Source organism: Ranitomeya variabilis, chromosome 4 (assembly GCF_051348905.1).
Source record: "Ranitomeya variabilis isolate aRanVar5 chromosome 4, aRanVar5.hap1, whole genome shotgun sequence".
NCBI classification, from domain to species: Eukaryota; Metazoa; Chordata; class Amphibia; order Anura; family Dendrobatidae; genus Ranitomeya; species Ranitomeya variabilis.
Window position 1 is genome coordinate 496521743 of NC_135235.1, and position 16653 is coordinate 496538395.

General features: G+C 47.1%; 1 protein-coding gene across 1 annotated transcript in view; it reads left to right on the forward strand.

The window, feature by feature from the left end:
* TUBG1 (tubulin gamma 1) overlaps positions 1 to 16653 on the forward strand; it is a 45582-nt gene that overhangs the window by 4094 nt on the left and 24835 nt on the right. The window contains exons 3-6 of the mRNA XM_077251995.1: positions 1794 to 1961; positions 3744 to 3812; positions 3931 to 4010; positions 4621 to 4747. Coding sequence (XP_077108110.1) covers positions 1794 to 1961; positions 3744 to 3812; positions 3931 to 4010; positions 4621 to 4747 — 444 coding nt within the window. The remainder of the gene's footprint in view (positions 1 to 1793; positions 1962 to 3743; positions 3813 to 3930; positions 4011 to 4620; positions 4748 to 16653) is intronic.

Here is a 16653-nt window from a genome sequence, read left to right on the forward strand (position 1 = left end):
CATGAAAAACATTGATGGTAAAAACGGACCCACAGATGACACACTGATCCAAAACACTGATACCATTTTTTTCACATGTGTTTAAACACTAACGTGTAAATGAGGCCTTATACCCCTCCAAAGAAAATACAGTACCTCTGAAACCTGACCAGACATAGTCAAAAGATCTTTTTTCTAACAATGTCTTGTCCATTTTAGTCTTTGAGCATTCCACCGTACACTGTGTTCTGCAATTTCGGCATATACATCCAACCACTTGCACTGTACTGATGCCAACCTATCCTTATGTGCATGCCTACCATAGGCTCTAATAGCTATCGGCATCCTTTTATCCACTCCATCATAAAAAGCCCATTTAGTCACTGGCAGAAGAATGCCGTCACAGTGTAAAGTATGGTTTGCCTTTTGTTTTTTAACAAAGATACTGATGTCCGAATATTGTTGTCCTTGTATATCTGCTATGACTAGCACATCCATATTTTATTACCATATACAGATCCCAGATAGATGAGCTACGGAGAAAGCCACCGTTACAATTTGTAGCCTATACCGTAAAAAATACATTACAAGCAGTGTCCCTCACCCTTATATGATCCTATTATTTTCCAATGGTTTCCACAAGTGGTTGGAGTGAATTAATATTAAGGAGAGAGCTCTTCTTCACACTTTTAGAGTATCTGAGAATACAATATGGCCATTAGGCTGATTGTTCAGCTCACAGGACACATTTCTGGGTGGTTGGTCTTTAATCTTTAAAGGCCCCGTCTCACTAAGCGATTTACCAACGATCACGACCAGCGATACGACCTGGCCGTGATCGTTGGTAAGTCGCTGTGTGGTCGCTGGGGAGCTGTCACACAGACAGCTCTCTCCAGCGACCAACGATCAGGGGAACGACTTCGGCATCGTTGAAACTGTCTTCAACGATGCCGAAGTCCCCCTGCAGCACCCGGGTAACCAGGGTAAACATCGGGTTACTAAGCGCAGGGCCGCGCTTAGTAACCCGATGTTTACCCTGGTTACCAAAAAAAACAAACACTACATACTCGCCTTTCGGTGTCCGTCAGGTCCCTTGCCGTCTGCTTCCTGCTCTGACTGAGCCGCCGTACAGTGAGAGCAGAGCGCAGCGGTGACGTCACTGCTGTGCTCTCACTTCTCACTGTACGGCCGGCAGTCAGTGAGAGCAGGAAGCAGACGGCAAGGGACCTGACGGACATCAGAAGGCGAGTATGTACTGTTTGTTTTTTTTTACATTTACGCTGGTAACCAGGGTAAACATCGGGTTACTAAGCGCGGCCCTGCGCTTAGTAACCCGATGTTTACCCTGGTTACCAGTGAAGACATCGCTGGATCGGTGTCACACACACCGATTCAGCGATGTCAGCGGGGCCTCAACGACCAAAAAAAGGTCCAGGCCATTCCGACACGACCAGCGATCTCACAGCAGGGGCCTGATCGCTGGTACGTGTCACACATAGCGAGATCGCTATGGAGGTCGCTGTTGCGTCACAAAACTAGTGACTCAGCAGCGATCTCGCTAGCGATCTCGCTATGTGAGACGGGGCCTTAATATTGTCCAATTTTCAGCCATCCTTACAATCATGGCCTGGAATCTGAGACTAATGAGACTCCATACATGATGTGATGTTGGGCTGGTGGCCTGATATTATGCCCCTTGAATATCGGTCCCCTGGGTGCAGATAGCAAGCATTACTTCTATGAGGGGTTATTTCTACGTTCGAGCAGAATGGTCATAGGTGACATTGACTTACGTTGGATGTCCCACGTTCTAGGCCGATGATGAGCACTATATCCCTCGAGCCGTGCTGCTGGATCTGGAGCCCAGAGTTATTCACTCCATCTTAAACTCCCCATATGCCAACCTCTATAACCCCGAGAACATCTACCTGTCCGAACATGGCGGAGGCGCTGGGAACAACTGGGCCAGTGGCTTTTCACAGGTGAGTGTGCAGTAATGGGTTGCTGTCTATAAGGCCACGAGGGTAGAGACGCACGTAGCGAGGACCGAAAACTGCTTGGATGTGGTGGCTAATGGCTGTATGAGTTTGTGGTTAGAACTTAACGGCCACGTCATGCAGCTTTTGGCTATCGCAGGGGTATAGGTTGTGGCCGCCGCTGTGTGTCCTTGTCCTAATGGCCAGTTTTTCTACATGATTTGCTTTTTCTCATAATAACAGCAGCTTCAGCTTTCATCATGTCTTCTATACTGTCTCCAGTCTTTCCTTCGTTTCTACACCATCATACTCGTTCCATCCAGTGACAAGAAGATTATAGTCTTTACATAGGTGATTACAGTGCACAGATGGTTTCCATAGTCTGGGAAAACAAGGCCTGTCTTCTCCTGTACATACACTGCCACAAAGGTCCATTGTTTGGAAAGTCTGCTGACGTCTTTCCTATGTTGTGAAGGACAAGTGTCACGCAGACAGTTCCTTTTCTTGGCCCTTTCTCATGCCGTCACTTGTATTACTAGGGGTTATATGCTGTAACATTAGAGAATCTCTGTCTTGTTTTCTGCATTGTGCATTCATATAAGCAGCGGCATTGCTAAGGTCTCAAAAGATCAGGCCCCCAAGTGGCATATCTCCTCATACACCACACGCCCCACTTATGATAAAATTATACACATATGACATATAGAGTACAATTATATACATACAATAAATGGCGCTATAACAATAAATAATAATAATACTTTAGATGTTAACTCTGTGGCTGCTATTCCAGGACTAGATATCACATACATATTGTTCCAAAAGAAAATACTATACAATGACCATTATTACCAGACATACTAGGCCAAAATAATACCGCCACACCATGACCACTATTAATACCACTACATAGTAAATAATTCTATGGACCAAGCAAAACATATTAAGACCAATATTGCCAAGAATCCCACTATAGATTACGATATACTATATTCTACTTCAGATTAACTGAACTTCATCACCAAACTGTTCCTAAATTTAAAAAACTGCATTACAACGATACAGTGGCCATATAGTGATAGATACCAGTCCTACCAATAATATAAGAGTTATACGCAGTCCAGTGAGTTACAGCTGATGTTGATTCTGATTGGGGTCTTTACTTCTCTTTTTCTGTGTGGCCCAGACCACCATGACAACTTTCTAAGACCGACACATTTTACTTGCCACATTTCCAGCACATCCCCCCCCCCCCCCCCCCCCCCCCCCATCTATTCCCAACCAACCCAAACGCCGCATCCTGCTTCTACCCTCAATTCTGTGGCTTAAGTCATTATTTCTCCTCCGAGTTATAATGTCGTTTGGGTTCCACCTTTAGTAATAAAAGAACCGTCAATGATAAGAGAGCCCCTCTCAGTAATGGCGCAGCCACCACCATCAGAGTGCTGTAGCCCCCACAAAAAAAGTAAAGTTTATGCTCATCAAAGTTTGTCCTTCAACATCCAAAGCCACCAAGTGGTCTTCTGCCTTTGCAAGCTGGAGCGGGCCGGCACAATGTGTGACACCATTTTGCCTCCTGTGTTGGGACGCTGACAGCTTGCCCACAAGACGGTGAGTGCTAGGGAACAGAACCTGTGTCTCCTTCGTCTACCGCCACTTTCAACTGTATTGGTGTCATATTGGTGTTGATACATTTCAGTGTCACTCACCAGAGATCCGGGGCTCCCAGCCAGAAGTCCTACCCTATGCATATAAGTAATAGTACAATGAATTTTACTGCTCTTTCAGGGTGAGAAAATCCATGAAGATATATTTGACATTATTGATCGGGAAGCTGATGGCAGTGATAGCTTGGAGGTAAGTAGTCGTGAAAGCAGTTGGCAACCAATAGAAAGTTGGAGGTGCTGCAGTCACGATTTAGTTGTTTTTCTACAGTGGTTAATTAATGGACCAGTGTTGTCTTTTTTTGTAACAGGGATTCGTCCTTTGCCATTCCATTGCTGGTGGTACTGGTTCTGGTTTAGGATCTTACCTATTGGAGAGACTAAATGACAGGTAGGTGTCGGTATATTTGTGGACAAGCAGGGTCTGATGGTGTATGACTGTCTGATATAAAGCCTTGTTAAGGTCTTCTTTTATAGGGCACCTGTCACCAGGAAAACCCAGCCAGATCTGCTGGCCCCATGTTATAGAGCAGGGGGAGCTGAGCAGATATACGGTATATAGTTTTGTGAGAACAGACTCGGTGTAACAAGTGGTTTAATAATGTAACCCTCTGCTCTTTCAGGGAGTGTCTGACCGGTGGGCGGGCTTATCAGTGACTGACAGCTGTCCTTGTATTCCCTCTTATACAGATAAAGCTGTCAGTCACTGATAGGACCGCCCACTGGTCAGAGACTCCCTGAAAGAGCAAAGGATTAATTTACTAAATCACCGGTGATGCTGAGTCTGTTCTATCAAAACTATATATAACTCTGCTCAGCTCCCCCTGCTCTGTAACATGGGGCCAGCAGATTGGGCTGCGTTTTCCTTGTGACAGGTTCCCTTTAAGTTTTCCTGTATGAAGTAGATACAATCCTTGTAACCACCTAAGGTATATTGAGTCAGACTGAGATCTGTATGCCTAATAGTCACAGGACCCATCCTCTGCTTTTGTTAATTTCAGGTATCCCAAGAAGTTGGTTCAGACTTACTCTGTCTTCCCAAACCAGGATGAGATGAGTGACGTTGTTGTTCAGCCCTACAATTCCCTCCTGACCCTGAAGAGGCTGACACAAAATGCTGACTGTGTGGTAAGCGGCCCTGCCTCTGTGGTTACTTTCCAGACAAAACTGATACACCGTGTTATGTTTAGTACGGGACTTAAAGGGGTCGTCTCCATAACACTAATAGTTAAAATTGTTAATTTAATTTTCTTGTTTAGTGCTCGTTGTGTAGGTAACTGGCCACAACTATAATCCAACAGCGTGGATTAGCATAGGCAGTGTTTGCATGCTCTTTTTTAATGGAGCTTGTAAGCACTGATCTAAAGCTGGCTGGATTGTTGGTGCACACAATGTTGCTGCTGCATTTGAGAAGCGCACATTGTAGAGCGCACAGTTCGGCCCGCGGCGCAACCATGCTGCTGATGTGAATTGGCAGTCTTCAAGAGCGCACTGCCTCTGAACGGGAGGAACTGTCATGTCATGTAATGTCGGACGCTGACAGCGGTAATTCCTCTTTTGTCCACTATGCGCTCAGTGGCGTCGGCTAGATTCTATCTAGCTGGTCCAGGGTTAATTTACCTGATGCTCGGATTGGAAGCTGGGTCACGCCCACTGCCTTTAAATAGTTCTGCTGAACATTGGGCGTCGCCGATTATAGCTTCTGTCTTGTGCTTGGTTATCTCGATCTGGAGTGGTGGTCTAGGAGAAAGAGTTCGTATCTGGTGGTGTATTTCCCTTTGTCATATTTTCTCCTTCCTATATTTGTATTTGTTTTGCTCTGAGCATTTATAGTGTATTCCTGTGTGACTGCGGCGTGGTGTATATTTTCCGTTATCCTTGTCTGTGCTAACTGTGGGTATTGGTGTGGTCTCCTCACTGGGTGGTGGGTCGTGGTTTCAGCTTACGGTTGAAACAGGAGACAGGGTGAGGGTGGAGGCCCAGACATGCACACCATCAGTGTAAACTCTGGGAGAGGGACAGTCAGGGTTTCCCTAGTCTGAGGGAAATCGCAGGGGCCCGGGTTGTTAGCTTTTGCCTACCTAGGTCTCCCGTGACATTATAATCAGCCAGTATTATTTGAATTCCATGGATCCCATGACTTCCATAACCTGCCAGTTGGAGGTGCTGTCCCTACAGGTCACTGAGTTGAGGGGGGCAGTGCAGCAACAGGGACTAGTAGTATCTAATGTGCAAGCTGAAGCGACAGGTAGAGTTTGTATAAAAGAATATAGGTCACCGCGCTACCTTACTCCGAGATAGAAAGTTAAATATAGTGCCCCCAAAAGGAAGAGAGTAAGAGACTTACTTGGTCGCTGTAAGTGCCGATAATATTTCTGTGGGAGCGGTTCCTTGGCCGAGGTGGAGCTAAAAGAGAATGGCTGCTCCTCCGTGCATCTGGAGATGAGGATCCGATCAGCGGTGTGGGATGGCAGGGCTGCGGGGAGCGTCCTCCCCTGTTGGCGCCTAGCCACCACGCGCACCAAAGAAGAAAACAGGTGGCGTCTCAGTCAGAGAACGCCGCTACACTGCAGCGGGGGATGAGGGGGCGTGGTCTGGGTGACGTCACCCGGAGCTGCAGGGAATGAGCAGGAGACGGATGCCGAGCAGGGCCTCAATTGCGTACGCGTTTTGAAGGTCTCCGGACCTTCTTCGTCAGGGCTAGAGGTCCCGGCGGTCTCTTGCTCAGTATATAAAGAAAAAGCCCCGCCCACTGCTAGTTGAAAAAAGAGGGGGGATGTGCATGTGTCTGATGGTACTTCAATGTGAGTGTGTCTGGAAGCTAAGAAGGAGAACGGCTAGTGGATTGTTTAAGAACTAGTTCTAAATAACCCATGTAGGGCAGTTGGAAAATGGATTGCCCATGCTCCTTTAGATCAAATATGAGCACAATTATCTAACATTGTGCTATTGATAAAAATGTACTTTTTATTAAATTACATTAAAAGGGGAATATGTATTAAAATCAATTTTAATCACACTGACTAAAAATTCCGTCTCCTGCTCATTCCCTGCAGCTCCGGGTGACGTCACCCAGACCACGCCCCCTCATCCCCCGCTGCAGTGTAGCGGCGTTCTCTGACTGAGACGCCGCCTGTTTTCTTCTTTGGTGCGCGTGGTGGCTAGGCGCCAACAGGGGAGGACGCTCCCCGCAGCCCTGCCATCCCACACCGCTGATCGGATCCTCATCTCCAGATGCACGGAGGAGCAGCCATTCTCTTTTAGCTCCACCTCTGCCAAGGAACCGCTCCCACAGAAATATTATCGGCACTTACAGCGACCAAGTAAGTCTCTTACTCTCTTCCTTTTGGGGGCACTATATTTAACTTTCTATCTCGGAGTAAGGTAGTGCGGTGACCTATATTCTTTTATACAAAGTTTTTCCCTCTGATATGACAGGCTTGGCACAGTAGCCGTCTAGGCACCAGCAGCTCCCCTCATCTCCACGTCCAAACACCGTGTGGAGCGCCGGTGTATTTATTATATATACTTTCGACAGGTAGAGTTGCTGAGCCTAAGTTTCCTTTACCTGAAAAGTTTGCTGGGGAACGCAGTAAATTTGTTACTTTTCGTGAAGCTTGCAAACTATATTTTCGAATGCGCCCGATCTCCTCAGGTAATGAGGCTCAGCGTGTGGGCCTGGTGTTGTCATTACTAAACGGGGACCCCCAAGCATGGGCGTTTTCTTTGCCATCTGATTTTGTTGCATTTAACTCAGTGGAGAGTTTTTTTTTTCTGGTTTGGGACACATTTACGATGATCCTGACAGAATGGCTCTAGCAGAATCTAAGATACGCGCTATTCGCCAGGGGGGAGCGTGTTGCAGAGGATTACTGTTCTGAATTTCGCCGCTGGGCGGTCGACACACAATGGAATGATCCCACGCTGCGGAGTCAGTTTTTTCTCTTCGCCACGACAGCACCCACTGAGAGGGGATCCGCCCCTAGGAACAGGAAACCCTACGGAGAGATAAAAGGGGCGGTCCCCCTCGCTCCCACAGTTTGGTTTCCTGTTCCTATGGGAATCCACGGAGAAGAGGATGCCTAGCCTGGATGCCGCTTGCGCGGTTTACCTGTGAGGACGGCAAGGGCTCCAGAGCTGGAAGCAGCGTCGGGGGTCCTGGTGTCAGCTTCCCCCCTCTGCTGGCAGACGCTGTGAGGCCAGGGCTGGAGAGTGCTGGCTCACAGAAATTCATCCGGAGCGTCTGCGGGGAGTTAGCGCTGTAGTTGGGGAACGCTGCGCCGTCCTCGGTGAGCGTTTATACGGCGTGGAGCCCCAGTATGCCCCCCGGAAGTATAAGCTATAAAGCTTCCGAGGAGAGGGAGGAGACGGCGCTGGTGCCAGTGACAGCGCGGGCATATGGAATATGGCCGCGACCCGGAAGTGATTAGCACTTCCGGGTTCAACAGGAAGAAGATGGCGGCCCCCATGTGAAAAGGACGCCGGCAGTAACGCTCCGGCGTCCAATATGGATTCGGCACAGGACCCTGCGATGTCTTCTATTGAGGCCACCGCAACTACTCCTCACAGCCATACCAGCAGCAGCAGCCGCTCCAAGCGGAGCGGATCTTCTAAAAAGAGCAAGCCTCTGCAGTCTCCTCCTCGTCAGCCGGTACCTTCACAGACGCTTCACTGGGGTGAGTGTACATCTACCCTATTAAGCTGATTGCTGTCCCCTCTTCTCTAACACTCTAGGCAAAATGTACTGAAAAAACGAAACACAAACAGTGTGCGATATGTCTTCAGCCCCTTCCGGATAGTTACACAAAGAAACTTTGTAAACCATGCATTGATTCCACCTTACGGGAAGAGGCCTCGGTTAAATCTGAGGACATTAGAGTGTTGATTAGAGAAGAACTACAAGCCCTGCATAGTTCGGGAAAAGAAACGCGTCGTAAGGGGACAAGAGAGTATGTTTCACCCATATCTGACCAATCTTCCGAATTAGAGAATGCAGATTCGGATATTTCTAGGGATTATGTTTCCTCGGATGAGGATCAAGATACGTGCTTCCCCACCGACAGTATAGATAACCTGGTGAAATCCGTCTGTAACACTATGGGCATCGAGGATTCTAAGACCCCTAAAACACAGCAGGACATAATGTTCGCTGGGCTGTCCGAAAGGAAAAGACCCTCCTTTCCGGTGATAGCAGCAGTAAAAAATTTAATTAAAAAAGAGTGGGAAAACCAGGGGCAGAAGGGATTACCACCATCTTCAAAGAGACGTTATCCCTTTAATGATGAGGAATTCTCGACCTGGTCAAAAGCCCCAAAAGTAGACGCAGCAGTGGCTTCCACATCTAAAAAATCCCTGCTACCTGTGGAGGATTCAGGTTCACTACAAGATCCTCTGGACCGCAAAGCCGACTCTCTCCTTAAAAGAGCGTGGGAATCTTGTGCGGGAGCCCTAAAACCGGCTGTGTCAGCTACATGCACCGCTAGGTCCATGCTAGTCTGGCTAAGTGACTTGGAAGAAGGACTTAAAAACGGTCTCTCTAGAGACAAGTTGAGAGCCTCTATACCTTTAATTAGGGGTGCTGCAGCCTTCCTGGCAGACTCATCTGCTGACTCAATACGTTTAGCGGCCAAGTCGGCGGGGCTGACTAATGCAGCACGTAGAGCCCTGTGGCTTAAGGGCTGGAAAGGCGATCCCCAGACAAAATCCAAATTGTGTGGTCTTCCATGTCAGGGTGAGTACCTATTTGGTACTAAGCTGGACGAGATCCTGACTAAAGCAGGGGAGAGGAAAAAGGGCTTCCCTAATAATAATTACCTTCCATCTTATAGGAGGGCGTTCCGAAAGCCCATGTTTAACAAGAGGAAGGATTTCAAGAACCAAGATCGCTGGGCTACTAGAGACACCAGACAGAGAGGAGCACTTTTTGGGAAGCGCCCTTACAAAACTGAGGAAAAACCCCGTTAGAACAGATCTGCCTGTCGGAGGTAGATTGTCTTCCTTCTCAGATCAATGGCAGAAAATAACTTCGAACATTTGGGCAAATAGTATCATCACCTTCGGCCTAAAATTAAAATTTTCCCGAGTCCCGCCGGACTCATTTCTATTGACTTCTTTAAAAACCCAGTTACAACAGGAGGCTTTGGAGCAGGAGGTAATGAACCTTCTAGCCAAAGGGGTTTTGGTGGAAGTCCCATTTCTTCAGCAAAAAAAGGGGTTCTATTCCCCTCTATTTTTGATCCCAAAGCCAGATGGATCTTTCAGAACCATATTGAACCTTAAAAAATTGAACACCTTTTTGCAGAATCAAACCTTTAAAATGGAGTCTATCCGATCCACCATAAAACTGTTGTCTCCCCATTGTTTTATGACGGTACTCGACCTAAAAGATGCGTATTACCATCTGCCAATTTTTATAGAACATCAACAATATCTCCGCGTGGCGATTGTGTTGAATGGACGTATACGACACTTTCAGTATACAGCAATGCCCTTTGGACTATCAATAGCTCCAAGGGTATTCACTAAGTTAATGTCGGAAGTAATGTCATACCTAAGGGTAAAAGATACCCTCATAATTCCGTACCTTGATGATCTTTTAGTGGTAGGAAGTTCCCCTTCACAATGTCACCAACGATTGTGTAATATGGTCTCGTCCCTGCAGAGGCTAGGGTGGTTGGTGAATTGGGAAAAGTCTAGACTTCTTCCAACTACTCGACAAACATTCTTGGGAATTATAATAGACTCCATAAGCCAAAAATGTTTCCTACCACAATCCAAACAATTGACAATAAGAAATAAGGTACAGTCGGTAATAGATAAACCTCTAATATCTTTAAGACAAGGCATGTCCCTCCTTGGCTCCTTCACGTCATGTATCCCAGCAGTACCATGGGCCCAATTTCATTCAAGGTGTTTACAATATGCAATTTTACATGAGGAAATAAAATTACAAGGTCATCTAGACGGTAAAATTTCCCTTTCTGAAGACGTAATTAAATCTCTATCCTGGTGGCTAGAACCAGATCACTTGGTTAGTGGGGTCCCCTGGGTAGTTAAACCTTCAAACACAATATTCACAGATGCCAGTCCTAGTGGTTGGGGAGCACATATGAGAGATCAGGTAGCCCAAGGTCTATGGTCGGTTACGGAGTCAGACGACTCATCTAATATAAGAGAGCTGAAAGCTATCCATCACGCTCTTTGTGAATTCCTTCCGCAGCTACACGGAACACATACAAGGATTCTGTCAGACAACATGACATCAGTAGCGTATATCAATCATCAAGGAGGAACAAGATCAGGAACACTCATGTCTATAGCCGAAGACATCCTAACTATAGCCGAGAAACACCTACTGTCTCTATTAGCACTACATGTCAGAGGAGTGGACAATTCAAAAGCGGACTTCCTCAGTCGCCATACCCTCCACCAAGGGGAGTGGGTTTTAAATCATCGAATCTTCAAAATGATAACCGTAAAATGGGGTTTACCAGAGGTAGATCTCTTCGCTACAAGAGACAACAGGCAATTAAAAAAGTTCGCTTCAATGTTCCAATCCGACAAACCCGATTTTCTCGATGCTCTCCAGGTACCATGGACATTTCAGAAAGCGTATGCCTTTCCTCCTCTGATACTTCTACCAACAGTAATCAGGAAGATAAGAGAGGACAAAGCCAATATAATCCTGATTGCCCCATTTTGGCCAAAGAGACCATGGTTCTCCCTGCTCAGAGCTATGTCCATCTCAGATCCATGGATTCTCCCAGAGGATCAGGATCTTCTCTTCCAGGGGCCATTCAACCACCCTCATGTGAAGGGTCTACGGTTGACAGCCTGGAATTTGAGAGGCAATTGTTGAAATTAAGGGGTTTCTCTGATCAAGTGATTAATACTCTATTATTAAGTAGGAAAAGATCCACTACTTCTATATATGTAAGAGTATGGAGGAAGTTTCTAAGTCTTTATCCATTGGCCTTGTCAAACGAAATTCCTATACTTAACATTTTAGAATTTCTCCAGAAAGGACGTGACGTAGGTCTTTCAGTTAATACCTTAAAAGTACAAGTCTCTGCTCTAGGGGCATTGTATAGTCACAATGTAGCGGGTGATAGGTGGACAACTAGATTTATTTCAGCCTGCCAGAGGTCAGAACCAGTTCAGATTCCCCGCATACCGCCTTGGGATGTTAATCTAGTCCTTGAAGCCTTGACAGGTCACCCATTTGAGCCACTACACTCAGCTCACATTAAACACGTTACTCTCAAAACTGCTCTTCTTGTCGCATTAGTATCGGCAAGAAGGGTAAGTGACATGCAGGCACTATCAGTAGATCCTCCCTTTCTGTCAATATTTCCAGATAGAATCGTCCTGAAAACAGACCCTTCCTACCTACCTAAGAGGTGTACTAAATTTCATAGATCTCAAGAAATTCTTCTTCCTACTTTTTATGATAATCCTACAAATCAGGAAGAGGAGAAATACCATACCTTAGATGTGAAAAGGGTTGTAATGACTTACTTAGACAGGACTAGCGCCTGGAGGAAGAGCAGGGCTCTCTTTGTTTCCTTCCAGGGTCAAAGGAAAGGAGCTGGTGTCACAAAAGGCACATTATCTCGATGGATTCGGGAGGCGATATACCTGGCCTATTCATCTAAAGGGGAAGATCCACCTGAGACTGTAAAGGCACATTCAACCCGGGCGATAGCATCATCCTGGGCAGAGCGAGCAGAGGTTCCAATAGAACTCATATGTAAGGCCGCAACCTGGTCTTCGCCTGTTACCTTCTATAGTCACTATAGATTAGATCTATCTGCTTTCACTGATTTGTGTTTCGGTAGATCAGTTCTTAACACGATAATCCCCCCCAAATAACTATCTCTGAAAGTCTCTCAGTGGGTGCTGTCGTGGCGAAGAGAAAACACCGGATTACGTACCGGTAATGCTCTTTTATAGAGCCACGACAGCACCCCTTCACTTCCCTCCCTTATATATTAGTTTGCATATGAGCACGGATAAGGGTGATTGGTTCTTGTAAATATACGTGATTAAGTCAAAGATGAAATGTTAATATAGAATGGCCTACTAAAACTTGTGGGCGGTTCCTCGCAATCTCTGTAACCCAAACTGTGGGAGCGAGGGGGACCGCCCCTTTTATCTCTCCGTAGGGTTTCCTGTTCCTAGGGGCGGATCCCCTCTCAGTGGGTGCTGTCGTGGCTCTATAAAAGATCATTACCGGTACGTAATCCGGTGTATTCATGGGGTTTCTGGAAGGGTTAAAAAAGCCCTCCTGATGTACGAGACTCCTGCTTCTCTAGATTCCGCTATGAGTCTTGTTGTCCGCATTGATCGCCGTTTACGTCAGGGGGAGCATGAGACGCCGCCTATGGGAGAGGGTTTAGGTTCACGTGAGGTTGCTGCAGGTGAGCCCACGGAGCCTATGCAGATCGCAGGGGTGTCACATGTTAAGCATCAAGCCCCTATGCTCAGGAAGCAGGGAGCCTGTTTTTACTGTGGTAAAACTGGTCATTTTGTTAACATTTGTCCTCTGCTGTCTAAGAAAAACGCAACGGCGGAAAACTTCTAAGCTCAGAGGGTGTGGAGGAGACCAATTTGAGCTTATGTATATCCTCCATGGTGGTTTCTCAATGCATGCTCCCTGCCAAAGTTATTATCGCTGGCAGAGAGCAGCCATTCACTGTTTTTGTGGATAGTGGTTCTGCCACAAATCTCATTGATGAGGAGTTTGCGCGCACAGCAGGTTTTAGGGTCGAAAAACTGCCTCATCCTATCCGCGTGGTCACCATCAATGCTGCTCCTCTCCCACAGGGGGAGATTACTGAGTTTGTGGCTGAGGTGAAACTTCACATTGGGGTTCTACATTTCGAACAGGTTACATGTAAGGTGCTCAGGAATCTTCCTGCACAGGTGGTTTTGGGTTTTCCATGGTTGTGTATGCACAACCCGGTTATCGACTGGAAAACTCAGGACATAATTCAGTGGAGCGAATTCTGCCAGGAGAATTGCCTGGCCACATGTGTCTGCTGTGACTTCAAGCGTTCCTGAGTCACTTCTGGATTTTGCGGATGTTTTCTCTGAGAAGGGTTGTTCAGAGTTGCCACCTCATCGCCCTTATGACTGTACTATCAGGTTTAAACCAGGGGCCAAATTGCCTAAAGCGAGGATGTTTAACATCTCCGGTCTGGAGAGACAAGCATTAAAGGATTACATTGCTGAAAGTTTGAGCAAAGGGTACATCAGGCCTTCATCCTCGCCTGTGGCAGCGGGGTTCTTCTTCGTAAAGAAGAAAGATGGCGGACTACGCCCGTGTCTGGATTTCAGGGAGTTAAACCAGATTACGGTTCGTGATCCATACCCTATGCCATTGATACCGGATTTGTTCAACCAGGTGGCAGGTGCTAAGTGGTTTACCAAGCTTGACCTCAGGGGGGCGTACAACCTTATAAGAGTCCGTCAAGGTGATGAGTGGAAGACGGCTTTTAATACCCCTGAGGGTCATTTTGAAAATTTGGTGATGCCATTTGGGTTGACAAACGCACCTGCAGTGTTTCAACATTTCATCAATGATGTGTTCTCGCATGTTTTGGGGAAATTCGTTATTGTGTACCTAGATGACATTCTCATATATTCTTGCGACCGTGATACTCATTTAGATCATGTCAGGCAGGTGTTACAGCTTCTCAGAGAGAATAAGCTCTATGCAAAACTTGAGAAAATGTGTGTTTTCGGTACAGGAGTTGCCTTTCTTGGGCTGTATTGTCTGCTTCAGGGTTTAAAATGGACGCCGCTAAGGTGCAAGCGGTGTTGCGTTGGGAACGGCCTGATAACCTGAAAGCACTTCAGCGGTTCCTTGGGGTTTCTAACTACTATAGGAAGTTTATCAAAGATTTTTCTATCATTGCTAAGCCGCTAACTGACATGACTAAAAAGGGTACCAATTTCTCCGTTTGGCCTGAGGCTGCTGTGCGCGCATTTGAATTTCTTAAGAACGGTTTTGTTTCGGCCCCCATTCTTGTGCAGCCAGACGTATCGAAACCTTTTGTTGTGGAAGTTGATGCGTCTGAGGTTGGTGTTGGGGCGGTGTTGTCACAAGGCTCATCCTTGAGCGATTTGTGTCCTTGCGCCTATTTCTCCAAGAAACTGTTGTCTGCCGAACGTAACTACGATATCGGCAACAGAGAGTTGTTGGCAATCAAGTTGGCCTTTGAGGAATGGCGACACTTCCTGGAGGGGTCAGTTCATCAGGTTACTGTTATTACCGACCATAAGAATTTGCTTTATTTGGAGTCTGCCAAGCGTCTGTCTCCCAGGCAGGCTCGCTGGGCATTGTTTTTCACGCGGTTCAACTTTGTTGTTATTTACAGACCTGCTTCTAAAAACACTAAGGCGGATTCTCTGTCCAGGTGTTTTCCGGGGGGAGAACCTCGGGAAGATCCGGTACCCATCCTCCAAAAGGGTGTTGTGGTTTTGGCTCTCACAACCGAGGTTGAGGCTGAGATTGCCGAGGCCCAGGAGGAGGTACCATCTGAGCTTCCCATCAACAAATCGTTTGTACCACTTCATCTCCGCTTAAAGGTTTTGGCGGAGCATCATGATGCTGTCCTGGCTGGCCATCCAGGGGTTAGGGGTACTTTGGAGTTGGTGTCACGTCGGTTTTGGTGGCCCAAAATCCGACAGGATGTGGTCTCATACGTGTCGGCTTGCACCACGTGCGCTAGGGCTAAGACGCCCCGCTCCCGTCCTGCTGGCACACTGCTTCCTCTCGAGGTACCCAGTAGGCCATGGACAGAGATCTCCATGGATTTTATCACGGACTTGCCCTCCTCAGCTGGGAAAACGGTCATCTTGGTGATTGTTGATTTGGTTCTCAAAAATGTCACACTTTGTTTCTTTGCTTCGTTGCCTAACGCTAAGACTCTGGCCCAAGTATTTGTGCAGGAGGTGGTCAGACTTCATGGGGTTCCGTCTGACCTCGTTTCTGATAGGGGGTCTCAGTTTGTGGCAAAATTTTGGAAAGCATTTTGCTCACGGCTGGGGATCAAGTTATCTCATTCTTCGGCGTTTCATCCTCAGTCAAATGGTCAGACCGAGCGTATGAACCAAAATCTGGAGCAGTACTTACGCTGCTTTGTTTCTGATAACCAGGAGGAGTGGTCGACGTTCTTTCCTTTGGCTGAGTTTGCCATCAATAATCACCGCCAGGAGTCTTCTGGGGAGTCTCCGTTTTTTTGTGTTTACGGGCTACATCCTCAATTCTGTACTTTGAGTCAGGGGGGGCTCTTCCGGCGTCCCGGAGGAAGACCAGTTAGGAGCACAACTGTCATCAGTCTGGAGGAGAGTTAAACAGCGCCTGTTGAGTGTGAGTGCTAGGTACAAATGTGTGGCTGACAGTAGGCGTGTGCCAGATCCGGACCTGAGTGTGGATGACTGGGTGTGGTTATCCACAAAAAACATAAGACTCAAAATACCGTCCCTTAAATTGGGTCAAAGGTTTATTGGTCCATTTAGGGTCGCCGTCGTCATTGGCGGTTAGTAGCTTACCGTTTGGAGCTTCCTACGGTGTATAAGATACACAACGTGTTCCACAGATCGTTGCTAAAAAAAAGTGGTGGGTCTTGTGGACGCGACGCCGATGCCTTCTCCAGTCTTGGTGGATGGTAATTTGGAGTTTGAAGTCTCCAAGGTGGTTGACTCTCGTGTAGTGCACCGCACTTTACAGTACTTGGTACACTGGCGTGGTTATGGGCCTGAGGAGAGGTCTTGGGTACCAGCCTCGGACATTCATGCGGATCGGCTGGTCAGTATGTTTCACCGCTGCCATCCGGACAAGCTGGGTCCTATAAGTCGTGAGGGCCCTGGGGTCCCTCGTAGAAGGCGGGGTACTGTCATGTCGGACGCTGTTCACACTAGGGCGTCCGACAGACAGCGGTAATTCCTCTTTTGTCCACTATGCGCTCAGTGGCGTCGGCTAGATTCTATCTAGCTGGTCCGGGGTTAATTTAGCTGGTGCTCGGATT